The following is a 27,638-nucleotide window of genomic DNA, read 5'->3' as shown; positions in this document are numbered from 1 at the left end:
CTCAGGGGCAGGGAGCAGGAGTGGGACAGGGAAGGTTTGGCAGTGACACCTGGGACAGTGTCTTTGAAAAGCCACTTTAGAGAAGCATTTGTGCCCATTTATGACTGCCCAGGTGGAACCTGGATGAGACAGCCCTTTAATCTGGTTAATTTTTTATTGAAATAAGACTGGTGAAGTTAATGAGCAGAACTGCCCTTGGTTTGCACACTCGGGTCCTATTAGAGGGAGGAGCTGTACATAAAATATACATATACATAACATGGGGATTCTGGGTCAAGTTCCAGAATACCTTTAACTCAAAACCCAGGGCTGGGGTTTGCTTTTTCCTCCTGTGTTGGTGGAATAGTTTCCACCTGGTTTGGGAGCTGAAGAACTTTCACTCCATAGAAAGCTGGGGGGCAGCCCAGGGAGTGGTGTTGGGCATGGAGAAGCTTGGAGGTGCTGAGCTGCTGCTCTTGAGAGCATCTTATTGGTAGCTTAATGCAAGAATAATGTGAATTTATCCAGCACTAGGGTTAGGTTGAGTTTAGGTATCTAGAAAGAATCAGTAAAAAAATATAAATGAGTGAGTGGAGGTCACTGGGGGTTTGTTTGGGTTTTTTCCTCTCCTTGCTCTTCGTTCCTTCAACCAGGACTTCAGGAATCACCTCCCTTCCCTTTTTTTCCAGAGCAAAATATTGGAAAAGGTAGGAAAGGAGGGTTTGACGTTGGATATTCCTCTGTGGCTTGGCTGGAATGGTGTGGAGGGCTGGGGCTGCTGAGCTTGTTCTTCTCTCTTTTTTTTTTTTTCCTGGAGAACCTTCCTGCCTGCCAAGCTCCTGTCTAGCAGCAAAGGGAGCCCCGAAGAGTCAAAGTTGTGGAAAACGAAGAGCTTGCTGCTCTTACCTCACCCCTCCCCCGAGACAGATAAACTGCTCACTGCCAGATGTGATCTTTGCTTTTTTTATTGCTCCTAAATCCAAGGGGAATCCCGGCACTGCCTGCAGCCTCTCCGCTGTAGGATGAGGTCCTGGCTCTAAGGTAGGGAAATTATTCGGTGTTTCATCGGGGTCTTGTTTAATTCCCTATCGGATGCGGTTAAGACGCGTGTCCTGATGTGACCCGGAGTGAGAAAACTCTAAAAGTTATCCTGAAACTCTTTTTAAATAGCAGGAAAGCCAATCCCAGCATCATCCTCTCCTCTCCGCCAGCCTCTCCCCCTTCACCCGCGGATCCTCTGCGGGCTTCGCGCTTGGGACCGACAACCCCGGGGGTCTTTTTCCACCCTGAGGGATCCCCCTTGCAGACCTGGCTGGCAAGGAGCCCCCTTTTTTCCCCCCAAAGCCCCCACTTATGTGCAGCGGGGTGAAGGGGGGGAGTCCAGGGGGTGATGGATGGGGCAGAGCTGCGGGGCCAGCTCCAGGTTCATTACCCTGACCCCACCTCCGAGCCTGCCCCTGGGCAGGGCCCTCTCCAAACCTCCCCCCGAGCTTCCTGGAGCCTTTCCCGAGCTTCCCGGAGCCCTTCCCAAGCTTCCAGGAGGAGAAGGAGCCGGCAGAGTTTGTTTGCTCCATGTCCGAGCCCGGTGAAGCGGGGCCGGGGGTAGGTAAAGCGGAGGGATGGGGAGGGATGCTGGGGGGTGGCTTGGAGCAATTAAAATGGAGCAATTAAAGTGATTGCTGCTAATGAGGGGGACGGCGGGCACCAGCCTGGAACAGATCCGCCTGTGGGAAGGGGAGGGGGCGGCTGGGTTGGGAATTCTGGGGAGAAAAGGGGAGGAGAAGGGGGCGAGCGATGCTTCGAACAGTGCTGGAGGTGTTCGGGACCTCCCAGAGCAGGTTTTGGGTTTTGTGGGTTTTTTGGGTTTTTTTCTCCCGTGCTCGAGGGGACCCAAAGAAAGTGAGAAAGTGGTCCAGGCGGTTCGGTTCGGTTGGGTTTGGTTGGGTTTCCTGGGCTGCTGAGCTTGTGCCAGATCCTGTGCTCTGTCTGCGAAGAACACGAGGTTTTCAGAATGGTTTTATCTGACCTGACGGGATTTTCCGTGGTCCAAAAGGCTGCAGAAAGCACAATTCATAGCTCGGAGTCCGTGGGATTGCAGCGCTAAAGCAGTTTGGGTGGGTAACAACGTGGTTTATTTCTGCTGCCTGCAGCAGGAGGGGCTTTCATCTTTCTATTAACTTAAAAACCTGAACTACATAATTATTCCCTGCAAAAATCCCAGGGGTAGGAATCGCCTGGACCCTTTTCCTGCTGTGCAGAGGCTTGTTCATAGGATTCTTTACTGGAAGGGTCCCCTTAGCAGCATTTAATGGCCAGAAAAAGCAGCGCCAGGTAGCGAGGGGAGATGTTTCGGTGCAGAAGAATCCCGAACTTTTAACTCCTTGAGCGTTCGGTGCTCGGCAGAAAATCCGCCAAGTGAAGTGCTGGAAAAGCAGAAACCCCTCCGGATATGAAAGGGAAAATGAAAGAGAAAATCTGAGAGTTAAAACTTGAAAAGCAGCTTGGGATGGGGGGGTTGGGATCAGAGGGAGCCGGGCTGCAGCGTTAGGGGAGGTGACAAAGTGCCTCCAGCTGCTGCAGGGTTTCCAGCCACTTCCAAAAGGTGTGGAAACATGGAGATGTTTATTTATGGGTTTTGCACACTGGTGCTGTCTCTTGTTCGGCCTTTATTTAGTGCTAAGATGTCCAAACATGCAGAGGGGTTAGCAGGGGAGCCCTGGAAAGCACAGCCAAGCATCCAGCAGAACCTTGAGGATGGAGCTGGAGAGGGGCTGGGGATGCTGAGCCTCCCCCCAGGCCAGGAGGCTGCAGGTGCTGCCAGGTGCTTGGTAATTCCAATTCTAACACCCTCATTTCCTTGTTCTTTCTTTGCCAGTCTTTATTTCACTTTATTCCCAGTTTATTATCTGAGAACTTGTATTCTGGCTGCTTGCTTTGCCCAGAATCTGGAGGGAAACGGGGGCAAAATGAGTCCTGTATTTCTAAAAAGAAGCTTATGGGGGGGGTGGGGTGGGGAAAGGAAAATATCTTGCCTGTTTTCAGTGCTTCTGACCTGGCACTGAACAGCCTTGTTTCCCACGCTTTGAAGAAGGGAAATTAATTTTGGCTTGCATGAATTTGCATCAGGGATGTGCTTTTTGGTGTTCCCTCTGAAAACCTTCCCAAGTCTGGCCAATTAATAAGTCTGCACAATGCACTTCCTTTGATTTGTTTTTTTTTCCCCAATTTTTCTTTTATTTTGTGCAGTCCCACTGATGCCTGCAGATTCTCTCCTCACCATTCTGGAACCCCCAAGACCCTCCAGTTGTGGCTGGGCTGACTCTGCCAGTCCCAAAGCATCAAGTGCTGCCTTGAACCTGTGGCTTGGGATGAGAGGAGACAGAGAGGATGGATCTGTGAAATAATTGGAGGGCAGGGCAGGCACAGGAGGGGAACAGGAGCTCTCTGGGTGTTCTTTTAGCATAATGTTATATGCATGTTATATTAATACAGAGGGAACAAAGAGCAAAGGGGAGAGGAGGGGGAAAGAGCTGTGATTAGTGAGGAGTTCCTCTTTGTCTGTAATGCTTTCTTGGTGTTAGTTATTCAAATGGAGTTTTAATTCCCTTAGAAGTTATTTGCAATGGAAAAAACCCCTGTTAGAAATGGCATTGGTGTCAAACTTGAATACATCTCCTCCACTTGATTCTTTGAAAAATTCCTTCTGATTTCCCTTCCCTGGGTTTTCATCCTTTTGGTACTGGGATAATACCAGCTCAGTGTTACAGCAGGTATCCTGCAGAATGCTCTGGGGTTCCTTGTTTATCACTCTGCACTCCCAGGCTGCCACCCTCCTGCTCTTCCAGGGACCTTTCCCCCTCTTTTTTTCCCCCCCTCTTTTTTCCCCCCCCTCTTTTCCCCCCCCCCTCTTTTTTTTTTCCCCCCTCTTTTTTTTTTTCCCCTCTTTTTTTTTTTTTTTCCCCTCTTTTTTTTTCCCCTCTTTTTTTTCCCCTCTTTTTTTTCCCCTCTTTTTTTTTCCCTCTTTTTTTTTTCCCCCTCTTTTTTTTTTCCCCCTCTTTTTTTTTTTTCCCCTCTTTTTTTTTTTTTCCCCTCTTTTTTTTTTCCCCCCTCTTTTTTTTTTTTTCCCCTCTTTTTTTTTTTTTTTCCCCCTCTTTTTTTTTCCCCCCTCTTTTTTTTTCCCCTGCACACTTCACCCACCTGGGATGCATTTAGCTCAGGTGTGTGTGGAAGGCTGCATGCCTGGCTTATTTCCTGCCCATTCCCTTAGGTTGGATTCTGGGGGGATTCCAAAGGAATCGATACCCCAGTGCTGAGGTGTGAGGATCAGTTACACCTCGGTTACTCCAAGGCTGCTGACCCAGGGGGGGTTGGGTCATGTTCCTGGGATTCTCCAGGTGTTTGGAAAAGGGTCCCCAGGTCCATCCCTGTGCAGGGGCAGCAGTGACACAACATTTCCATTTTGTGCCCCAGACTGGGAGTCTGGGAATGAGGTTTGGGATCGTTTTGTGTGCAAATGAACTCTGTGCCTCAACTTGCTCCCTGGTTCTGTAAGGAGAGGCAGGTCCTGCCCTGCTGCCAGGGGGAGCAGATGCTTCAGGGAGGTGTTGGGGAAGGGGAAACCTGAGCTGCCTCTCTCAGGCTTGTTCAAGTGACTGAGCTCACTGGGGATATCCCAAGTTATAACCCCAAAACTTGTCCCAGCTGGCACTGGGAGCACTGGGAGCACTGGCAGATGAGGAATGACAGAAGGTGAGTGAAGAGGCAATGCTTGCAAACTCCTCTCTGCAAGTAAGTGCTGGAGCTTGGGGGAAAAAAAAATAAAAATCACACAAGGAATGAGGTGCAGAAAGTGTCTGGAGTGGATGGATGTGAATAATGGGATGATTGTCATAATCTGCTTCAAACCAGGGAGCTGTCAGCAATAGACAAGGTCAGCTCAAAGTTAAGCCCTCCAGATGCTTTCTCTCTCCTTCCTCTCCATTCTTTCCAGCTCACTCTTTTGGCAGGTGTTTTATTTGCCTTTTTTTCCTGTCTCCTGTGACCTGGCCAGCTTCCATCAGGCCCCAGAGAGGAACAGGAGGAGTCCTGAAGCTCTTGAACCAGCCCCTTAAGTGTCCTGCAGTGCTGCCTGTCAGACTATCCAAGGATCTGTAATTTATTCCACTTCCTAAGCTCTGTTTTCCCTGATCCAGTGCTGGCTCTTGCTGCCTCTGTCTGGGCTGAAGCTCTTCCTTGAAGCTCTTCCAAACCCCAATCTCTGTTCAAACAGTTCCCTGATCTTTGTCTCCAAATCAGCATTTGTGGGTTTTTTTTTTTTTGGTGCTCCTATCTCAAGCCTCCTTGCTAGGACAACCTTATTTCTCATCATTTTCCCTCTGCTCTACCAGTCCAGCCTCTGTTTGCTTTTTCTTTTATTATATTCCACCTGTTTCCAAAGCTTCTCTGAATTTTCTTCCCCCTGTTTCTCATCCAAGCAGCAGGGAAATGAGGGTGATGGGGATGCTGCTGCACTTCCAAAAGCAAGTTCCAGAATAGCCTGGTGAGCTGCATGGAACTTTTAACCCAGCAAAGCTCTCCTGAACTCATGCAGTGGTTGTGCAGGGATTTGAACTCAGCCCCAAATTTAGGTGATGAGCATTCCCCAGGTAAATCATCACTGATGTTTGGAGCAATAGCTGCTCCTTGTCAGGCTCTGAACTCCAGAGGCCCAGAGCTGCTGTGAGTAAAGAGTTGTCACATTTTTATTTGAACCTTCAGAAGACATTGCATTATCCTGAGGCTTGTTCTGTTACAGGTGGAACACTTCACCTGACAGTCTAAAGAAGATCCAAACCCCATGGAGGGCTCTAGATGGAATATTCCAGTGGAATGGATAAACAACTGCTGTAAGTACCCACAGGAGAGGTGAAGGGATGCTCAGGAGATGGAAAGTGATGCTGGGACACACAGGACCCTGCTGGAATACCCAAACCTCTCTGCTTTTCATCCCCAGGATGAAATGAGCTCTCTCTTTGGGACTTCATTCTTGGTGCAGCATTCCTGGTTTACAGCTTATTTCTAATTTCCAAGATTATTTCTTGGATCACGGATTTTTCTGCACCTCTCCCCGTTGCCACACGGGCTGCTAGCTTCAGGGACTGGGAAGGGGGACTGAGAATAACAGGAGTTATGCACTGATTTCTGTCAAACAGACTGGTAAAACAAGAAGGGTTTGCTTATATTAAAAAAGGAGCCCTTTCCAGGTCTGTGAGGTTTGGTAGCAAATTGTCAGGCAGGAGATACCTGAGCAGGACAGAATGTAATGTGTGTACCTGGGAAAATTGCTGCTTTTAATAGATAAAATCAGATTAAAAGAGCAGAGACTCACTGCAGCTCCAGGACAGACACCCTCTGTGCTTCTGTTAATAACTTCTTGCAACTTCACCACATGAAAATCATCTTGAAATGGGTTCCTGAGTTGTTTTCCATAGGGAAAGCCCTCGCAGAAGGTGTTGGGAATTTCCCATTGAGCAGAGCTTGCAGAATAAGGTCCTTATCAGCCAAAAAGGGTCAGAGAAAAGAAAATGTGTGTTTTGTAAATTATTAATCTTGCATGTAAAATGGCCTTGGCTTTGAGCCTGTCATCCCAGTGCCTCCTGAACTCAGGGAGGACTCCAGAATTTAGGTGCTTAAGTGGCATTTCCAAACTGCTGGCTGCTTGGGTGCTTAGCAGATGTGAAGCTGTGTGATTCCTGAGAGCTCTGGAACTCTTTTTAAGTGCTTGATTGTTAGAATAATATTGCTTTTACTTGTGAAAATATCATTGCTCAAGGTGTGCTGAGAGACAGGCTGCTTTATTTATGTTTTTCCTTTTCCCAAGCTACATTCAAGAGACATTGAGATGAGAGATGCTGCTGGTTTGACAGAGTCACAGACTTCCCTGCAGTCTGCAAAAGCCCAGGAGAAAGAATCCCCTTTTATCAGTCCTCTACTCAATTCCTGGACCTTTTCTCCCTTAGCTTGGTGGAGTTTTTGCCTTCAAAAAACCTTCTGCTGACCAAGCTGGCAGAGCCCACACCTTCCCTTGCTGGCCCTGGGCTTATTGGGAACTTCATGGCCTAAGGCTCCTTTTCTTGATGCCATCCAATGGCCACGTTATTTATTTGGCTTCCCCAGCACAAAGAGCTCATTGTGCTCCAGAGCTGCGAGGCCAAGCAGAGATTCTGCCCCTGCCTGGGCCAGGAACCCTCCTTAGTTCTTTATTTTTTGAAGGGCAGAGGGAGAGGACAGATACCTGGTGGCACAAGCAGGCAGCAGCTGGCATTTCTGCTCCCCCTTTTCCCCCAGGAACCAGCCTGTCCCTCTCTCCTCACTTCTCACAGATGTTACACCACTTAAAAGAGGAAAAAATAGCTCCCTGTTCCTGGGAGTTGTTCATTAGCCTCCTGCACCACTCCCTAGTGCTTTGCTACACGGGTGGTTCTTGAGCATCTTTTTAAAGTGCAGCAAGAAGTCTCAATTAAAGTCGAGTTTTAGGTTTATCTGTGAAAAAAGGAAGTGCAAAGCTCCTGGTGTGAGAGACATTCCTGGATCAGAATGCCTTGGCTTGGTTGGTTTTGTTAGTTTTGTTTTTTAATGCCCTTTCATTTAGCCAACATACAGAGAGTTTTGCCACTGATTTGGGTGGAATCAAATCACTGATTTGGGGATTTCTGGAAACCCTCAGTTTGCTGGCTGAGGGCAGGACACACGTCTCTAGCTTGGGTCCAGCCTCTGCTCTTAGCTCAGGTGGTCCCAGAATGGAGGGAGAGACCCCAATGCCTGCTGGGTTTCACTCCTCTTTAGATGGAAGGAAGCTCAGCACACAATGCTTGTTGGGTTTCACTCCTCTTTAGATGGAAGGAAGCTCAGCACAGCTCCAATGCTGAGCACCAAGTGCCTGGGGATGAATCTGTGTCCCAGGCTGAGCTGCTGGGCTGGTTCTGTGCTGCTGTCCTGCCCAGCACCCTGCTCCCCTCCTCTGGCATCACCTTGATGTTCACCCAGTTCCTTCCTCAGCCCAAGAAACCAGCAAAAAAACTGAATAAACACCCTGAACAAATTCTGCTGGGTTAGCAGAGTCCAGCAAGCACAGGAGCTGCAGCAGGGCCAGGGTTGGGATGGGAAGGAAAAGAAGGGGCAGAGAAGGGTGAGGTGACAGTGACCAGGACTCTGCTGTGTTCCCATTTAAATGGTTTGAGCAGATTCTGCCCTGAGGCTGGGGAGGGACTTTGGACAAAGCCATGGAGTGGTAGGATGTGGGGGAATGGCTTTAAACTGGGAGAGGGGAGATTTAGGTTGGACATTAGGAAGAAATTCTATAATTTGGGCATGGTCCAGGCTGCCCAGAGAAGCTGTGGCTGCTCCAGCCCTGTTCCAGCACTGCTTCTGGTTTGTATTTCATCCTTCTGCCCCTGGGGACTGAGCACCCAGGGACCAATTTGGGGTGTTTGAGGCTGTATGAAAGAAGACTGTCCCAGCCATGGGGAGTCATTATAATAATATAATATAATATTCTGCCTCTCTGCTACCTCTGTGAAGGTTTCTGGGATGTGGGAACTGCTGTGCAGTAGGAAATGAGCAGTGGCAGAATGGGAGCTGGTGGTGAGCAGGCAATTCCCTGGGCTCTTGTCCATCACTGGTGTTTTCTGCAGGGTTTCCAGAGTTCTGGGTCCCTTGCCTGCACACAGGGCACATCCTGGTGATGTGCAGGTCAAGCAGAAGTTCTGTCAAGCAGCAATAAGAGGCAAATTTGGGCCTGATTGTTGCTTTTCTGCTTCCAAGTGATTTTGTGCTGTAACTCTGACGGTGTTGGGAAAGGCAAGGCATAGGGATGGCAACCACCTCCTCCTTTATCAGGAGGTTTTCTGCCTTTCTGAAAGCATTAGCTGTAAAAGTTGAGGATTCCCTGAAAGCCTGAGCTCTCACTTAAGAAATCAGAGTTTATCAATGTTTCTGGTTGTGAAGAAGAGTCTGAGAACCTAACATAGACACACTCCAAACATTTGGGAAGCCCAGGGCAGATAAAATGAACCTCAGCTCTGTTGTTTTTACAAAAATCCTTTGATTGTTTTTGCTCCTGGCCCTGGTTATTATTACTGTTACCCTGTCAGTTTGTAGATAACAATCCCAAACATGCTTTTTCATGGCTTACAGATCCCCCAAGAAGCCTTCAGTTGCTGGAGGTGCTGAGCACCCAGCTGGTGCCTGCCACAGGGTGAGGTTTCTGCCTTGCTTCTCTCAGATTCTCCACTTCTAACACATTTTAGCTTTAATTGCCAGGAGCAGCTGTAAATCCTCTCTCCTGGGGTCTCTCCACATCCCATTCAATCCCTATTAAACATTTTCTCCCACACATTTCAGGGCAGGGCTGTGGTTAACCCCATCTCCCAGGGGTGCCTCTGGGGCTGAATCTGAGCATTTAGGGGGGGGAATGATTCAGCCCAGATCCCCAGCACTTCTGCAAAGGGGGCAGGGGGGGCTCAATCCATAATTCTGGGAAAATATGGGTTGGCTGTGCCAGCTGTGGCCCTGGAGGAGCCCCAACCCTTCTCCTCCTGAGCTCTGCCTGGTGCTTGTGGTTTCAGCAGCCCATCCATCCATCCATCCATCCATCCATCCATCCATCCATCCATCCATCCATCCATCCAGGCTCAGAACAATTTGCCATTGTGAGAAGGGATCAGTGGAGCTGGGGGCCATCTACAACATTTCAGAACTTCTTTACGAGGCTGAGACCTTGGGAGGAGCAGTTGGAGGTGGGTGATTTATATGTGTAATCAGTTTATAATTAGTGAATGCTGTTACTGGGTGCCCAGCCTTGTGTTCTGTTGCAAGTTGCTGGTAAAAAGGCTGCTGGCTTAGAGGTCCAGGTTACACAATCCTGTGCTGACAGCCTCCTTCTCCTCAGGCTTTGCACTCTTTTTCCAGGGTTTCAAGCAATTTGCTCTGAGCTGTTGCTGACACCTCCACCCTGCAAAGCTTTCAGCACCCCCGGATGGGGAGGGAAGTTGTGTTTGGTTCAGAGTTTTTAGTGGATTTATCCTGACAGCTGTGAGGCAAGGAGAGGGGTGGTTATCCCCAGTTTATACCCAAGAGACTCTTCTTTTAAGGGCACCTGAACTTCCATGTCTGTCCAGCTCTTGTCCAGAGCAGTCAGAAGGCAGGCACAGAGCCTCTGTCTTACCCTTGGTGCATTCAAATGCCTTAAAAAAAAAACCTCCTCATAACACAGGGGCAAAAGCTGGCAGAGCTGTGTGGCAAAGCTCTGCACTGAGCCCGTCTCTGAAGCAGATTCTGAATTCTGCTCTCAGGTTTGAATTTTTCCTTCTGAGCTGGCATCGTGCAGGGCAAGTTGTTTGGGGTTTTATTTCTTCATTTCTGGGACCATTGCATACGGTCCCCTGGTCTCTGGTTGTAGAACTCCTTGGCATCCATCAGATCCCCTGGCATTGCTTTGTGAAAACAGCATTTAATGCAGTGACTAAACACCCAGTTAGTTACTGAGTAACCTCCCAGGAAGCTTTCTCCATAATCTGGGAGTTTCTGGTCACACTGTTTGCTGGTGGAAATCAAAGTGAGGCTCAGGGATGTCCAGGGTGTGTGCAGGGTTTTGAGGAGGAGCCCGGATGGTTGCTCAGAGAAAAACCTCAAACATGGGTTAAATTGACAGCACTGGTCTGTATTCCAGAGATTCCTGTGTCCTCCTCATGTGCAGGAGATGTGGGATTGAGATTTTCCCAACCAAGCCATCCCAGATCAATAAACCAGGGACAGATCCTGAACTCTCTGCAGCAGCTTTGGTACCGCCCGGCTGGGGAGGGAGGGGGTGTCAGGCAAAACCCAAAGGCTGGAGCTGTGTCCCACTGGTGGTCCTTGCCACCACCTGAAAGCAGAAGGTAGCCACCAGTGAGTGGATTATTTTCATAGGAAATGTGGGAGGAATTCCCCCCTTTTCCCCTGGTTTGATGCATAAGAACAAACCCAAGAGCTGTCTGCAGGGTGTTACCCGGTTGGCAGCTTAGTTGGGAGAAAAAAACAGGGGCATAAAAATCAGCTTAATTTTTAATCCCAGCTGGAAACTCGAGGGAATTCATCTCAGGAGAGGAGGATTTTATAAACTGTGTGTATCAGGCACTATTGCAGATGTTTGGGGGCAGGAAGGAATCAATTGCAGAGGCTTGAGCTGCTGCAGTCACACAAAACAAAACCTGCATTCCCTTTTAGTGTGCAGCCCTTTTCCCCCTCCCTCTCTGCAGGTAATACATAATTTTAAAAGCAAATCAAACCTAGCTACTTTGTTGGGTTGAATCTAACTGCTTCCAGCTGGATTTAGTTAGCTTTGCTCTAGTAGTACTTATTGGCTGTCCCAAAGTAAGGGCTCTTGGCCATTGCTCCAGATCCCGGGCTGGGGACAGCAAAGGACCAGGGCTGGTGGAGTGCAAGATGCTCCTCTGGTGATGCCACCGCTGTGGGATGCATGGCAGGGCCTCTCCTTTGCTCTCCACTGTGGCCTCAGCCACATTTTCATGGAATTTTTCAGCTGTGCCCACGGGGGAGCTGTGGCAGCTGCCCAGCGGGGTTAATCATTGCCTGCTGAGGTCAGGAAAGCACTGAGCCTCCTGTTTGCTTTTCTGCCTTTTTTTCCACTGCAACGCCGTGCAGGGCAGCAAGTCCCAAAGCAAAGGGCAGTTTTCAGCAGAGGGGCTGCATGTGACAGTCACTCGTGTGGCTTTGGGGCCGTGCGTGGAGCTGCTCGCTGCCACCGAGACATCCTGGTGACACCTGGGCCAGGTGAGAGCCTGGGGACGTGGCCTCCAGCCCCCTGTCCCTGGAGATGCTGCAGGTTCTGATCTTTGCCATTTCTTTTGCCTTGACTTTCAGAGCTTTTGTGTGGAGGGAGCTGGGCTGTGGAACCAAAGCATCAGCTTTGGCTTTTCTAAGGAGCAAATCGGGGGTAGGAAAGCTGAGCTGGCTGTGCTACCTGTGAACTCCAGGCTTCTAGAGGTAATGAAGCCAAATGTCATGTCAGGGTGTGTGTGGATCTGTTGTAGGTGGCTGTATCTGGGATTTGTTGTCTCTGGAATTCAGCAGTTGCTGGATGTGTCTGTGGATTTGCCCTGCCTGTGTATGTGACAAGAAGGGAAGTGACATTCTGGTTACCCCACGCTGCTCATCTTCTGTTTGCTGCAACTCTGGTAGGAAGAGACCCAGGAGTGAGCTGGTGGAGGTGGCAGGAGAAGAAAGTCTTGCTGGAGAAGTGTTGAAGCATTGTGTTTCCTATCAGTCCTTCCTTCCCATCAAGGACTAAATTGGCTCTGGGGCTTTTTCCAGAGCTTCTGCTGCCAAAGTCCATCTGCCCCCATCCCGAGGCTCCTTTCTGTAGGAGTCAGCAGGAAAACAGAGGAAGGAGCAGGATAAAGCTTGGAAAATATTAAAGCCACATTTTGAAATGTTTAACCTAGGGTTCCAGGCAGCCTCAGGTTGTAGAAGGCACCCTGGGCTTCAGGGCTTCCCCTCCCTATCTCTGTGTGGGCAAGGTGACATTTTTTATAGGTAAATTTGTGATTAAACCAAATAAGTGAACAAGAACTGGATTTATAGAATCCAGAACTGGATTTATACCCCAAAGTGCATCCTTAAAATTGTGAGTGTGCTGTAAGGTTTAAGGGACCAGGCTTGCTCCTGGAGTGGACATGGATGCTCTGGTGTGTCACCTGGGGTACCACCACCCATCTGATGGGAGCTGGGTGCTGTCCCTGCCCTGTCCCCTCTGCACTGACCTGCTCCAAAGCTGGACCCACAGCAGCAGTGGCTGCTCTCAGGGCAGTGTTTTGTCTGTGGAAAAGATCCTTAGAGCACCAGGAAATTGGAGTCTGCAGCCTCTTTTTGTCTTGGGCAGAGCCATCCATTAAAGTCCTGAGAAGAGTTTTCTGTTCCAACAGCAGGAAGCAGATTTGGCTGCCAGAAAACCACTGGACTTCAAAAGATAAGATGACTTCATGGCTTTTCCCAGCCAGGCAGCCCTCGTAAGGCTGAGTGAGAGTTAGCTCTCCCAGGGCTCTAATAAAGCAAATAATAAAGGCAAATTCTGAATGCTTTTGGTTTGGGATGTGTGGCTATTGATGGAGCTGCCTGCTAGAAGCACGTGGGCTTTTTTCTAATTAAAGACCATTAATAATGGGCATAATTTAAAAGCTGTTTTACACTGAGTCCTGTGTTAAAACTGTGAGATTTTTCTTTTTCCCTGCTCTTGCTGGGAAGCAGTCAGTGGGGCAGAAATGAGAAAGGATCTTCTGAGGCTGCTCTTCCCACTGCTCCTGGAAATCAGACTTTTTTTTCCTTGCTCCCTGCTGAAGCTGGTTGGTTTGTCCATCAGGGCCTCATCTGTGCCCTGCTCTGCTGGAGTTTGTGGCTTCTCTGTTTGTGGGTGGTTTTTCTTTCTGAAATTCTGAATTCCTTAGAGTCTGGAATTCTTTAATGCTCTGGGTTTGAGTCTCTTTTGATAAGCCTGGAAAGGCAGTATGGAGGGTGGATTTATGGCATCAAATGAACTTGGTAAGAAAAGATAAAAGAAAGAAAAGAAAAGGAAAGAGGAGAAGAAAGGAAAAGGAGAGAAGGAAGGGAAAGGTTGTGATGAAGTGAGAAGGGGGGAAATGGGAAAGAGATGTATGCATTTGGGATGAAGCTGTGTTTTCTGGACAAAGCATTTTTGTTGAGTTCTTTTAGAGGAAGAAACAAAAAGAAGTGTTTGGTGTTCAGCAGATTAGGGAGTAATGATGGTGGAAGCCAAGAGAATTTTTTTTTTTAATAAGTAGAGTTCAGGGAATTCCAGGACAATGGGGAAGAATGTGGGGGGTGAGAGCTCTAATGAAAAGCTCAGACTCTGGTGGGTGCTCAGGAAAGGTCCCTCTCAGGGCTGTGATCTTCCTCATTAAATCCTTGTCAGGATTGGACCATGGTTCTTGGGTCCAAAGACATTTTATTTGGACCAGAGCTTCCCATCATCCCAGTGTGCACGTTCCTGGAACTCTGAACATCACTGCTTGGGAAGTGACTCCAGGGAAGGTGTAGGATGGGCCAGGTCTGGCTCAAGCCCTCACTGGTCAGCAGGAATCTCTTCCCTACAGAGCCTGGCATAGCTGGGTAAGGAAGATTTATCCTCCCCCCAAAGAAAAGGGTGTTGGGATGCATTTTTGTTAATTTCCATCCTTCTCTAAATCACTCAAGACAGTTCCATAGCTCCAGGAAGCATTAAGTCTCTATCTCTGGTTTTTACTGGGAGTGTTTGTGTTCCACAGACTGTGGTGGAAATGATTTCTGTGTCTGTGAGACAAAGCTCATCAAAATCCCACGTGGAGAATGTCTGATGCTGTGGCTTGCCCTGGCTCTCAGTACCAGGGTGAGTTTCCCTCTGGGCCTCTCAAAGCCCAACTTGAAAGCTTGTCCTTGGGTTTTGATGTCTGATCTCCTTGGCAGCCATCAGCTACCTGCAGGAGAGTTCTGGAAATGGCATGAAAGGAGAAATCTCATTTTTAGAGTCTTCAGAGACCTTTGCAGGAAAAATACTGAGGAGCAGAATGTGAATTTTCCACTCGGCCCCAGGAGCTAATGTCACCTGGTGTGTTCTTTTCTGATGCTCCCCTGTTTGAAAGCTAAAGCTGAAAGTCCTAGGGGATAAAACTGGTGATTAGAGATAAGAAAAACAATAATAGTAAAAAAAAGAAAAAGGCTAAGAGAGAAACAGTGGCTTGCAGGGGTGCTGGGCACAAAGCTGCTCAGCCAGCCACGCTTCTGCTTCTCTCACCCTTCCAACAGTCGTGTGAGGGTGATGGAATCTGAAGACCTCAGACATTTGTCTGGAATTTCTGAATATTTCCCAGTCTGGTCAAAAGAGCAGCTCTTATTTCCAGACATCTTGTTTCTCAGTCAGAGCTGCAGCCCCTGGGAACACAGAGCTCAGCTCAGAGCTGTGTCCTGGATGGAGATGTGGGAACCTGGTGCCCTACCAAAGGTTTCTGAGAAACCAGAGACTCTTTACTCACCTGCCCCAAGATTTCAGCCCCTCCACCTGCCCTGGGCAGTTTGCCTGCCAGAGCAAGAGGCTCTGAGCTGATGTTTTGGTAGCAGAGTGATCTGATGCTCAGTGACCCAGCTGGGTCAGGTGCTGCAGACTCTGCAACTGACTGGAATCTGAAGAATTTGGGTTAATATTGACATCAGGTGTTTGCCCTTTGATAAGGCCCATGAGGGCATTCACAGACATGTCCATGACATAATCCCAGCAGGTTTGGGGGGGGGGTTTTGCTCTCCTGTCTCACACCTCTTGTTCCCCTTGCTCAGAGAAGAGCTGGGTTTGAGAGGGATCAGGAGCTGTGTGTCCCCTTCCCTTGATTTCCATGGAGCCCTTTTGTTTTAAAAGGGCAGGGATCCAGAAATCCAGGGGATTGCCTGCATCCCCAGAAAGTCCTGGAGGAGGAATCCTCTCTGCTTTTCCACAAGTTAAATTCCTCACCCACCACCACCAAGAGCTCAGCTTCAAAGGAAGGCTTGAGCTCTGTTGTCTTTATTAAGGGAAATGCTCATTCTTCCTTCTCTGATGGAAAGGTTGGGTTGGAAAACTGAAAAGGGAGCTGCCCAAGGATGCAACGGGGCTGTGTGGCTGGGACAGTGCCAGGGGGTGTTTTTCCTGGGTTGTGGAGAATAAATCAGAGGCTTGGTAAAGCAAAATCCCTGTGTTTCAGGTGGGAAAAGCATTGCACAGAGCTGCAGGTGAGTTCTGGATTAGTTAGCAGCGATTAATAGAATCTAAATGGGGTCAAAGAGGAACCAACTGTAGGTAGAAGAAAGCTTGCCCTGAAAAGATGGGTAACTGGTTAACTGGGTGCAGCCTGGAGTTGCTGCTTTTTCTCTGTACAGAGTTGATTTGCCAGAAACATGAGGCTTTCACCTGCTAAGCTGGCTGCAAGGAATTCAAGGTTGTGCAACAAAACCCACACTTCTCCCTGGAATTAAGAGGTTGAGGTGGTGCCTGGTGTTTGCCCAGCAGCCTGTGAGGGGCTGGAGGCTTCAGCAGGACCCAAACCTGCCCTGAATCCACAGGGAGTGGAGCTGATGGATGCTGGGGGGGAAAGTTTGAGCTCAAGGAGTGATACCTGAGCTCAGCAAATGTACAGCATGAGCTGAACAGTGGGGATTTCCTGGCATTGCCTTGCCACTACTATTTGGTTTGCTTTTTTTTTTTTTTTAATTATTTGGAAACTTGGAACACTTTGTTTTGAGCCAGAAGAGCTGAGGATCTCAGCCCTGGTGTACACGGTGTCCCATGGCATCCGGGCTTTGTTCTGCCCCAGCCAGCAGCCTGCTGGGAAGCAGCAGACAAATCCCATTCCCTGCAGACCCCTCCTTCCTCTTCCACACTTTTGTTCAGCTCCCCAGCTTGTCAGCATGTGCAGAGAGAGCTGGGCCCTGTCTGGGGCTTTTGTGGAGTAAATATAATAAATAAATGGATGTTTTTTAAAAAACCAAACCAACTTTGCATCCTAACAGGATTTTTGTGGCTTTATTTCTTCCTGAAGCATGTTAATATTCTTCCCTTCACCTTCTGGGGTTCTTGTTAGGTGAAAGGTGGATGCAGACCATCTTTCCTTTGGCTTGCAGAAGTTTACAGGGCAAACATTGGGAGCCTGGCTGGAATGTGGACCTTGTGTTGGCCAGAGCATTTCTAACCCCCAGAGCCAGCCTGATCCGTGGGGGATTCCACCACCTCCCAGCTGAGGAGAACAATAACATCATTGTCCATGTCACCTGAGTTTGAAGTACATTCTTGTTTTCATTTTCCACGTGAAAGAGAGGGCAGTGTTCTCATAGTTCAGTGAGATCAATGGTTCTGCTTCCAGGAAAACATTTAGGAAACGTTTTCCCCAGGAGGAAGGTGACAGCTTTTCCCTGTGTTGTGGTTCAGGATTGTTATTATTCAGTTTTCTTGCAGAGGTTGCTGGAGAACAGCATCATACTTCAGGTCTTGGAGCTTTCTGGGTCACTTCAAGGATGTGGAAGTGTGAATTTTGGTCTTGAGCAAAATGGATATGGTAAATGTGAGCCATGGCAAGAGGGGGGACCAGAGGGCACCTGGTGGGAGGGAATTCTCTGGCTTACCCAGCACTTCTCTGTGCTGCAGGAGGGAATATCCGAGGAGCTGCAGTCTCCTCCTGCACCTGGGAGAAACAGGGACCCTCTGCTTGCTGCTGCTGTCCCCAAGTCAGATGTTCTTCCCCTGCTTGTCTGAGCTGCTGAAATTATATTTCTGGTATCATCACAAAAGCCTGAGTCAAAAATCCTTCAGTCTCTTGCCAGCCTGACTGTACATCAGAAACGAGTTGCTTGAAGGAGCAGGAGAGAGGAGATCTTGGGAAGCAGCCAGGTAGGAAGCCAGAAGAGTGTCCATAAACCAGAGCAGGGCTCTGACTGAAACTCTGGGCTTAGCTGTGACAGGTTAGAGCCACGTTCTTGAAACTCAGGGGAGCTCTGTTAACCCCAGAGGACCAGAGGCAGCACATCCCAGAGAAAGTCCTGGCTCTCTCTGTCCATAGGCACAGGGGGTAATGGAGCTGCTTGGAGAAGTTCCACTGGAGCACAAGTGGGGGTGAAAGAAAACCAGAGAGGAGGATAATGACTGAGGAATCTTTCTGCTGGTTCCCTGGTGGAATGTGGCTCCTGTGGGGTTGGATCCTCAGCACCTCCCAAGCCCCTCCAGAGCCCTCCCAGCTCTGGAGTTTCAGATTTGTTGGGATGTGATAGCAACTGTGATTCTGTAGTTAGTGTTAGGAACCTCTCTCAGCTGCTTTTCTGTCTCTGCAGCTTCCCCAAATCCAAGGTTTTCCTTTCACCAGATACCTGAGGCTTTTATTTTCTGGGTGAGAGGAGGGAAATCTCATCAGCAGCCCCTGGTGCTTCATTTTGCTTCAGGAACAGACAATTAAATTTCACAGCTGCATTTTACATCATGGCTAAAGAGGGAGTTAACTTCCCCAGGTGTCCTTGAGCCAGTTTCTTGCTGAAATTCCAAAAAAAAAAAAGAAAATGTCCCTTCAGAAATTCCCTCCGTGGGGTGTTTTGCTGTTTTCATTTCCCAGGAATGATTCTGGTTAATTTATTTACTGTGCCCCACCAGTCCAAGTTCCCTCTAGAAGTTCACTTGTGTGTTTTGGCTCCCACCCAGCTCTTCCTTTGGCTCCAAATGAATGATACCAGGGCTGTCTGTGGAACAGGGCAGGAATGGGAAGGTTTTTTTCATTTACCCAGCAGCTCTGCCAGCTTTGTGGGATGGGGAATGGCAGATGAAAGGGCTGGTGAGTTCAGCCTTTTTGAAGAAAGCAGGCATGTAATATTCTGGTAGGAGTTGGAAAGACTTTGCAGCTCCTCAGATGTATCCCATGGAGCAGCAAAGGGCTTCAAGAGTGGGTGCTTGGTGGCTTTTAGTGACTAATCTGTCTTCAGGAGTCACTGAAGTGAGAATTACTAAATGAGGTCACTGCCTGGTACCTGCCTGGCTTTTTTTTAGGGGTTTGTGGCACCCAGGAGCATGGCAGTGGGGTTTGCCAGGGGAGTTCTTAGCATCAGCCAGAAAAAAAAACCCCAAAACTTGGCTGTCTTTTGAAGTCCCTGATTTGGCACTGACAGCAGAACCTCTGCTCTTGCATTTGAGCACCTCCAGGACTGGGCAGCATCAAGGTTGGGATTTTTAACTTCCCAGATTTCTTTCTAGGCAGATTCAGAAGGTTGTGTGGATTCTGGGCCTTGATATTTTGCAGTCACAATGGGAGGGCATCTCCTCCTTGTCTGTGTAGTCTTTTAGATTTAATGGACATTTGGAGAGCTCTTGTTATTGCAGGTTTGTTTGCTCTGTGATAGAGGAAATGATCATCCCAAGATCCTGATAATTACTGGAGCCAGGAATTTACTTCCAGCTACTCTAAACCCTGGAGTTTTGGGTCCTCACCTCGAGCTCAGTGCAGGATGTCCCCAGCTGCATCTCCCCACTTGACAGGTTTCTCTTTCTTTTTCAGGATCCTCTAGATGTTACAGGAATGTGACTCCAGAAAAAAAAACGTCCTTCTCCAACAGCTCCATTGTGGACGTTTGATCAGACTTTGGTTTCTGGAAATGCTTCACCATGGCTTCGTCTGGGAAGGGGATGGAAAGATGGACTCAGAGGCAAGGTGGCAGGGCTGGGGAGCTGGTGGAGCCCCTGCCTTCTGATGGTGGTGCTGGTCTGGCAGGAGTGAAGCTGAGCAGCAGCACAGATCATCTCTCACACCTCCCCAGAAGAGCAGACTCTGCTTATAGCTCTTTCTCAGGGGGATCAAACATTCCAGAGTATCCCAGCCCCCCGTGCCACGGGGAGAACTGCTCTGTGCCTCCAGAGCAGGCACCCTACATGGACTCAGAGTATGTAAGAGGCATTTACAACCTCAGTGCAGCAAACTCTGACCTCAGGTACCTCCACCCAGACCCGAGCATCCCTGACAGTGCTCAGGGCACCAGCCTGGATGGTGGACACACTCCTACCCCAGGGATGCTCAGCCAGGGACCACTGCAGGGACCTCTGGCTGCACCTCCTCCTTCTCCTCCCACCCGACTTGACAGCTACAAAGTCACCAGACACCTTGAAAACTCCAAAAGGAGACCCAACTCTGGAGCCACAGCTCCCTGCCTGCAGGAAAATCACCTGGCAGAGAGGGATGGAGCCTGGAGTCAGCTCAGGGGTGGCCTTACTGAGCAGGGGAAAGTGGCTGCTAGGAGAAATGCCCTGGAAAGCAAGGCTCTGTCTTCTGCTGGTTCTGCAACTGAGGGACCTGTAGCCAAATTTCAGGGGTTAAAGACAGAGGAAAACAGAGAGTGGAGCCCATGCCAACAGCCTGCAAAGAGGGGTAACCCCCACATCTTCAGCAGACCTTCTTCAGTCATTTTCCAAGAGTATTTAAAGACTGACTCTGTGGCTAATGTCCCTAAAGTCCTTTCTGCTTATAACTCGGTTCAGACTTACAGAATTCCTGGAGAGATGAACCCCAGGTCCTGTCACCCAGTGAGTACCAACCCTGGCACTGTTAATGATGCAGGAGAAGACAAACCCTGTCCCTGCAGTGCATGGAAGCCAAAATCCAGAGAAATGGACCTGCAAAGCCCCGTGCCAGAGCCCAGCCAGCAGTGCCTGCTCAGGGCCAAGCTTCATTCTGACTTGGATCAAGATGTATTTAAGGACAGTTGTGACTTAAAGTGTACAGAGAGTGCTCTTCTGATTAAAAATGCTCCCAGGAAGCTGAACAGTTGTAGGGAGGAAAATGGGTGCTGTGACTCTGAAGGAGAAGCTGGGAAGGATTTTGGGGAACCCCTCCTGAACCTGCAAAGCAAAATGCAGAGGTCAGCAGTGCCCTGCAGCTGGGATGCTGCAGAAGGGGAGCAGCCTCCCGGGGAGGGCTCAGCCCAGGGGAAGAAGCAGTGCTGTGACAGTACTCCCCAAATTGAATCTGTTTTCAGACCAAAGGAGGATTCCACATCTCAGTTTTCACCCAAAGTCCAGAAAGAAAACCAGGCTGGTAAGAGCAGTCCTGACTCCAGCAGGCATTTAGGAGAAGCAGAACCTCCTGCTCAAAAATACCAACCTGAGCTCTCCAAACAGCTCCTGAAACAACTCCAGGGTGATCTTGCTGGTGAACAAATAAGCAGGCAGACAACTCCCATGCTTTACTACCTTTCTGGGGGGAAAGCCACCACCATCCTGCACCCCAGCAGGCTGACCCCCCGCAGCGAGGACTCGGGGAGCTCACCAAAGGAATTCCCAGCCAGCAGCCCCCCTGCCTCAGCACGGAGCCTGGAGATCCAGAGGGAAAACCATCAGCTGCAGAGGAGCCAGCAGCACCAGCACTGCAGGGCTGGGGATCTCCTGCCTGGAGATCTCATCCCGGGAAGTCCTGCTTCATCCACGGATGAGAGCTTCAAGAATGACTACAGAGAGAAGCTGAAAGTGGCTCAGAGAAAGGTTCTGAGAGAAACCTCCTTCAAGAGAAAAGACTTACAGATGAGTTTGCCTGTTAGACTCAGACAGAAGCCCTCCAAAAGGCCTTCAATTGAACACCTCAGGTCCTTCTCCCTCTCCAGTGCAGGGGAGGATGCCAGACCTCTTCCTTCTTCCCCTTCTCCTCTCTCATCCTTGGAAAGCTTCCCCAGAGATGAAGAAGTGAAGAGGCCACAAGCAGGTCGAATAGGGGGCAGGAAAAGGGTGACAAAGGAGCAGAAGAAGCTGTGTTACTCTGAGCCTGAGAAGCTCAACCAGCTGGCAGACAAGGAAGTGCCCTGGAGCCAAGTCAGGGATGAAATCAGTGAGCAGGATATAGCAGCAGCCAGGAGAAAGACTCTGGAAAACAGAGGGAGGGCACTTTCCAGCTCAGGGATCTCCAGGACAGAGCTGAAACAGATCCAGCAAAGTGCCCTGATGGAGTACATGGAAAGAAAGAGAAACCAGAGAGCAGGAGGCTCTCAGCACCTCCCTCTGCACCAACCCCCCCAGCACAAGAGGCTGTCCCATCCCAAATGGGCTCCTGGCAAGGCTTCCAACCCCCAGAGGAGCAGGGAGCTGCAAACCACTGAGGTTTTCTGCCCACTTGCCTCTAAAGAAACATCACCAGAGGGTTTTCCTCCCTTGGCATTTGTTCCCCCCCAGGGTCTGAGCAGCAGGAGTGACCCCAGCTCTGCTGCTGGGACTGGGGGCTCGCAGCAATCCCTGGCTCCCCAAAAAGTGGGGGGAAGCTGCAGCAGCAAACGTGGGGCTTCTGCATCTGGGAGAGCTCAGGAGAGACCAAGATCCACTCCCCCTTCCACGCAGGTAAGAATGGTATTAAAATGGTAATTATTGCTCAAGTCCAACTTAGAAGTGTCTGTCTGCTTTAGAGAGCTCTGGGAGCATTCAGATGGAAAGCTGCTGAACATCACGAGGGAGGAATTCAGGCTTCATGATTTTTTTTTAGCAGAGGGTGAAGAGGAGAAGCCACATCATTTTCTTAATCCATAGGAGAAGCTGTTGCTGTCTGCAGGCAAATTCCAGGCTCAGCTCTGCAGTGTCCTGCAGATAATTCAGGGGGACTTTGGGTGAGGTTCTTGCAGTGTTAACAGGGTAAATGTTTGTGATTAATGATGACTCTGAAGAGTTCTGTAGCAGAGGATTGCAGGCAAACAAGGTGTTCTTGAATGGGACAAGGGGATTGCAGAAAGGTGGGAACTAAGTTGAAGCTGAGCCTTGGTCTGGGTGTTGGTTACCCAGGGGTAAAGGCAGGGAGGCAGAGGGTTTCCTGCTTCTCATAAGGCACCAGCAATTTTGGCTCTGAATTGGAAGGACAGTAGCTGTCAGGATTTGTTGGCAAGGAGAATTATGATGATAAAAGAGTCAGAAAAACAAATAATCTAATATTGTGTTGAAATTACCCAGCTGAAGGGGCTGACACACTCCCAGCAGTGCTGCCTGTTGGAGAGTCAAGGAAAATAGGTATTTTGTGGCTAGGTGATCTTTGGGTTTCTAGGAAGAAAAGGTGGAAGAAAAGGAAGAGCTTACAAACAATTCCTTTAATAAAAAGAGAGAGGCAAACTCAAGTTAAACCTTGGTGGAGGTACTCAGAGATCCTGGGGGATCACAGCCCCCAGAGTGGAATGAAAAGAGCTTCCTGAAAATGCTGCTTGTCCCAATCTGCTCTTTTTGTTCCCAGGACACAGGAGGAGGTGTGGGTGGTGCAGTGACCCTGTCTCAGAGTCGTGGGAGCTGTCTGGGTCCCCCCAGGTAAGGCTGTTCTGGTTGGACTTGCTGATCTTTTCCAGCCTCAGTAATTCCTGGGTTTGTGGCTCTGCCCTCCTGGAACTCGTGTCCAAGGGATGGGAATCCCCAAACCAGCCCTGTCTGGCTGCTTCTGTCCTTGTGCCTTGGGATGTTCCTTGTGGGGATGGGAATGTTGATCTGCTCCTCTGCTGGTTTCATTTTGGGGCTGTTTGGAAAAGAATTTCTGCTCAGGGGAGCTCCTCCCCATCCCTGAGACCACAGCTCCCTCCTCTGAGCTCTGGAAAAACAGCACCTGCCACAGCCTGGATGCTGGGAATGTGCTCCCAGTTGGCTGCTTTTACTTGGACTCATCTTTAAGTAATCAAACATGGTCCTAAGTTCCAGAAAAATCATAAAATCTTAATACAAATAAGGAAATTAATACAAGAACTTCATGTGAAAAAGCATAATTTATGATAAACTATGCTTTTCTGATTTATTTATTTTTCCCAAGCAAAATGAATCAGTATTGTGTGGTCTGAGTTTTAAGAACTTTATTCAAAAGAGGAAGCTGGAAGGATAATTGCAATTCCTGCTTGAACAGCCTGAAAATCTCTGGTGTGGAGCAAGTGTCTGGAAGAAAAGGCAATGTTGTTGTTTTCCTTGCAGTTCCTGTGACCCTGAGAAAGGTGGATGTAAGAATCCTGAATGCAAAGACAATTCCATACCTGGAGATGCAGATTGTCAGGGGGCTGAGGACCTAAACCCTGAAACCTCTGTTCCTGCCCCAAGAAGTGGAACCAAGGGAGATGCTGGGATGGAGGAGGGAAGCAGGAGGAAGTCTCTGGATGGCAAGGACGTGATGCAGCCTGGAGAACCTGCAGCCCCCTGGGAACAGGGCACATCCTGCCCCCCAGCACTGGCTCAGCCTCCCCAGGGGGACAAAACTACAGCCAAAGGTTCAGCTGCAAGGCAGAGCAGCCAAGGGGATCTTCTCCCCAGGAGGGATTGGGATCAGCCCAGCAGGAGAGCACAATCTGCTGAGGACCAGAGGTGCCAGGAGCTTGCTATGGAGATTGTTGCCCAAGACAGTTCCCTGGGTGACATTCTCATGGCTCATCCTGTTAGGAAGAGTGTGCTGGACTTGATGGAGGGTCTGTTTCCTGGGAATGTTTCCATGCTGGATAAATCACACAGAAAAAAGGGAGATGGAAGGCATGCCCAGGAGAATGAGTAAGTAGACAAAAGAAATTATCTGGTGGCTACAGGTGTTTTGGTGTAGGAATATCCTGTATTTCCTGCTGGCAGGATGACTTGAACACACTGGTTTATTTTTGTTTCATTAGCAAAATGTTTTAGCTTTCTGATCTCCCTGTCAAGAAACATCTGAGGCTGTGAGAGGAGCAGTGCAGCTCAGTGATGCTTTCTGAAAGGAGCTGTGACAAACCTGGGCTGCAAATCTTTTGTTCTGTGTCTTCCAAAAAATCAGAAAAATTGCTGCTGTGAGAATGCTGCTCAGCCCAGATGGGTAAAACCATGAGCACAGTGTTTGAGAACAAAACTCTGTTTGTTGTGAATGTTTGGGGTTTTTTTTTTCTGTTCCAACAGCAGGAAAAGCAGCAGAGATGCAACAGAAGAATGTCCTGAATCTGAGCATGATGCCAAGCAAAGGAGTGGAGATCCCACCTCGAAGGGAAACCAGGTCCTGAGCAGGAGCAGGGGCAGCACAAAGGACCTGGATGACATCACATCTAAGAAGGTAGGTGGATGCCCATCAGAGGCCCCATGGCCTCTTCACCACAAGAGAAAACTTCTTATTAAGATGTCACCTCTACTTCTGTGGACAGTTTTATTAATCACTTCTGCCCCAGCAGTAAACTTGCACGGGCAGCTTGGAATAATTCTTTTTCCCAGTTGGCAAAGTCCTGGCACATGGGTGAACTGATGATAAGTGGTGGTATTTAAATTCCCCCTCTTCTTCTCCCCCCTCTTCTTCTCCCCCCTATTCCCCCATTTCCCAGACCTTAAAATACTTCCCAAAGCCCCAGACTTGTCACAGCCAAGAGGAGACAACCCCAGCTCTCTCCCCACGCTCCAGGATCTCTCTGGCAGTAACATCTTTCTCTCCTTTGCTTCCCTGGGCAGCTGGAACTCATCTCCAGGCTCCGTTGGAAGCTGCAGAACCTGTGGGAAGAACGGGAAGTGGTGCTGGGGGAAGCCCAGGAGTGTGCCCGGCGTGGGGAGGAGCTGGAAGCCCTGGTGCAGGACATCTGCAAACCCAACGAGTGCCAGCGCTACCTGATGTTCATCGGGGACCTGGAGAAGGTGCTGAGCCTCCTGCTCTGCCTCTCCAGCCGCCTGGCCAGAGTCCAGGATGCCATGAGGAGGATGGATGGGAATGCAGATGCTGAGGAGAAGGTGAGGGGCAAGTGGGGGAAGGGGTTCCACTTGGTTTGGTCACTCCTGTGACCAGCTTCCTCCTGGCTCTTGGCAGCTCTACTCGGGAGCTGGAAGTTAGAGATGGATCCCAAGCGTGGTGATTCCATCAGGGAATGGTTTGGGGTGGAAGGGACCTTCAGGATCACCCAGTTCCAACCTAGGACACCTCCCAGCAGGTGCTCCAAGCCCCATCTAACCTGGGCTGGAACAGGGATGGAGCAGCCACAGCTTCCATGGCCAGCTTGTTCCAGGGTCTCACCACCCTCAAATTAAAGAATTTCTTCCCCCTGTCCAACCTAAATCTCCCCTCTTCCAGTTTGAAACCATTTTCCCTCTCCCTACACCCCCATATCAAAAGCCCACCCCAGCTTTCCTGCAGCCCCTTCAGACGTGGTGAGAACTTGAGATAAAATTCCCTGCACTTCCAGCCAGTTTTGCTGGAAAATGAGGAATTGTCTCATGTCACCAGGAAATCTTCTCAAGTCTGCAAGCTCTCTTTTTTCCCTGGAGGAAACAAGCCAAGCTTACTGCAGGAACAATGCTTTCCTGCTGTCCTTACTGCTGGAAGTTGTGTTTTAATCCCTACAATACCTGCTGTTCCCTCTCTTCTGGAGAGCCCAGAAGCTGAGGTTGGGGTTTCCTGGAGCTGTGCTCCTCCTGACCCAGGGCTACACAAATTTGTTGGATCAGGGCACTGAGAGAGTCCTGCTGTGCAGTGTCATCTGGAGAATCAGGCTCTGCCCCCTCCCCAAATGTCAGGCATGTAAACAGGGATAATTCTGAGCAGTATTTCACACTGAGTTTGGCTTTGTGGCTGGCAGGGGGTGTGTGTGTGCTGCTGTGTCTTTAGTGTTACATTGCTACTCGTGGTAGTAAATACATTAAAATAATTTCTTCAAGGTTTTGGAAAAGCTGCTCCTGCTGACAACCATCTCCCAGTCCCTCCAGTTGCCCCAGTGCTGGTATAATCAGTGCTCTTGATCCTTGGCTCCATTTTTAGGGTGTTGGTAATTATGGACACAGTCCTGAGGCTGGAGGATTCCCAGTGGTGCTGTCCCTGTGCAAACCATTCCAGCCAAAGGAGAATTAGCTAAATTCCAAAGGCTAGGAATATCCTGCAGAGCAGGCAAGGCTTGGTAATTGTGGGTTTGTTAAAACAGACCTCTGAGGAGCAGGTACTGTCTGCATCAGAGTCACTTTATCACATACAGCGTGTAATGGAAGTCACACTTTTCATGAAACACTTCCTAACGTGGTGTTAAAAAGCCACAAAGCCCAAAGGTGTGTTCCTGAAAGAGCTTCCCACTGACTGGAGCTGGATACAGGCTGCTCCAAGCTGACCAGGGTGTTGAGAATATTGATATTTTTCCTGAGAGCAGCACAGAAGAAGCAAGCCCTGGGTTTGCTGGGTGTCTTTACCTTCCAAACCACAGGAGTGAGTAAAAAAACTCCAGTGGAACCCAGAGGCCACAAGAGGAAGTAATTAAACCCCAGCAGTTGAGGCTTCCAAAGGAAGATCCACAGCCTGCCAGGGATGCTGACTTCTCACAGCAATGCTGCTTTGTTTTGTTTTGTTTTGTTTTCCCCATCCTCTCAGCACTCACTGAATGAAAGGCACAAGCTCCTGTCCAGGCAGAGGGAGGATGCAAAGGACCTGAAGGAAAACCTGGATCGTCGGGAACGAGTGGTCTTTGGGATCCTGGCCAAGTACCTCACTGAGCAGCAGCTCCAGGACTACCAGCACTTTGTTCAGCTCAAGACCTCCTTGCTGATTGAGCAGAAGGACCTGGAAGAGCAGATTAAATTTTTCAAAGAGCAATTAGAAAACCTGGAAAAAAGCATCCCCCTCTAGCAGCCCCCCCCTAAACGGGATGCTCCTTTCTACACGTGGGAACTGGGGACTGGAGATCCCCCCACACACACTCAGCTGGGGGAATTCTTGCCATCCTTTACATGCCACAGTATTGACCAAGTGCTTGGGTGCTCTGAGGATGCTCCAAGCAGAGGTTTGGACATTCCTTCCCCTCTGGCCAGGCCAACTGGGGGCATCCTGCAGCACACACAGCTTGGAGATGTCTGCCAGGATTTCTGCCTCCTCTTGGCTTGGCATGAATTCCCCCTTCTTGTCTCCTGTCCATCTGTTTCCAGATTGACATCATCCCAATAAAAGAACCATACAAATATTTGCCTCCTGTGGGTGGGCTGAGTGTTTGAAATGGAAAAGGATGTGGGTGTTCAGCTGGAGGCTGCACAAAGCCAGGGGAAACCTGGAGTGTTCTGGGGAAACTCCTGCACTGAAAATACACTGGGATGGGAGAAAATAATGATTCCCTTTCTTGGCAGCTGCCATACATGGATCTTTCCTGGCTCTGTGGAATCCCAGGAAGCTGTTCAGTAG

At 49.3% G+C, this 27,638-nt stretch overlaps 1 protein-coding gene across 5 annotated transcripts; it reads left to right on the top strand.

The window, feature by feature from the left end:
• The first annotated feature begins 1,463 nt into the window (after positions 1-1,463).
• SHROOM1 (shroom family member 1) lies at positions 1,464-27,627 on the top strand. 5 transcript variants are annotated; one of them, XM_030459128.1, is made up of 8 exons: positions 1,464-1,581; positions 5,774-5,864; positions 19,065-21,880; positions 22,755-22,825; positions 23,471-24,034; positions 24,410-24,560; positions 24,947-25,219; positions 26,838-27,627. In XM_030459128.1, the coding sequence occupies exons 3-8, from the start codon at positions 19,172-19,174 to the stop codon at positions 27,090-27,092; spliced, it is 4,023 nt and encodes a 1,340-aa protein (XP_030314988.1). In that variant the 5' UTR covers positions 1,464-1,581; positions 5,774-5,864; positions 19,065-19,171; the 3' UTR covers positions 27,093-27,627. The 5 variants fall into 5 exon arrangements, with proteins under 5 accessions (XP_030314988.1, XP_030314989.1, XP_030314993.1 ...); XM_030459129.1 differs by having other exon boundaries at positions 1,464-1,585; XM_030459133.1 differs by lacking the exon at positions 5,774-5,864.
• Positions 27,628-27,638: the final 11 nt, after the last annotated feature.

The sequence above is a fragment of the Calypte anna genome, chromosome 13, assembly GCF_003957555.1.
Source record: "Calypte anna isolate BGI_N300 chromosome 13, bCalAnn1_v1.p, whole genome shotgun sequence".
Lineage (NCBI taxonomy): Eukaryota > Metazoa > Chordata > Aves > Apodiformes > Trochilidae > Calypte > Calypte anna.
Note: the sequence above shows the minus strand (reverse complement) of the source record. Positions and strands in the feature narration are given on the sequence as shown.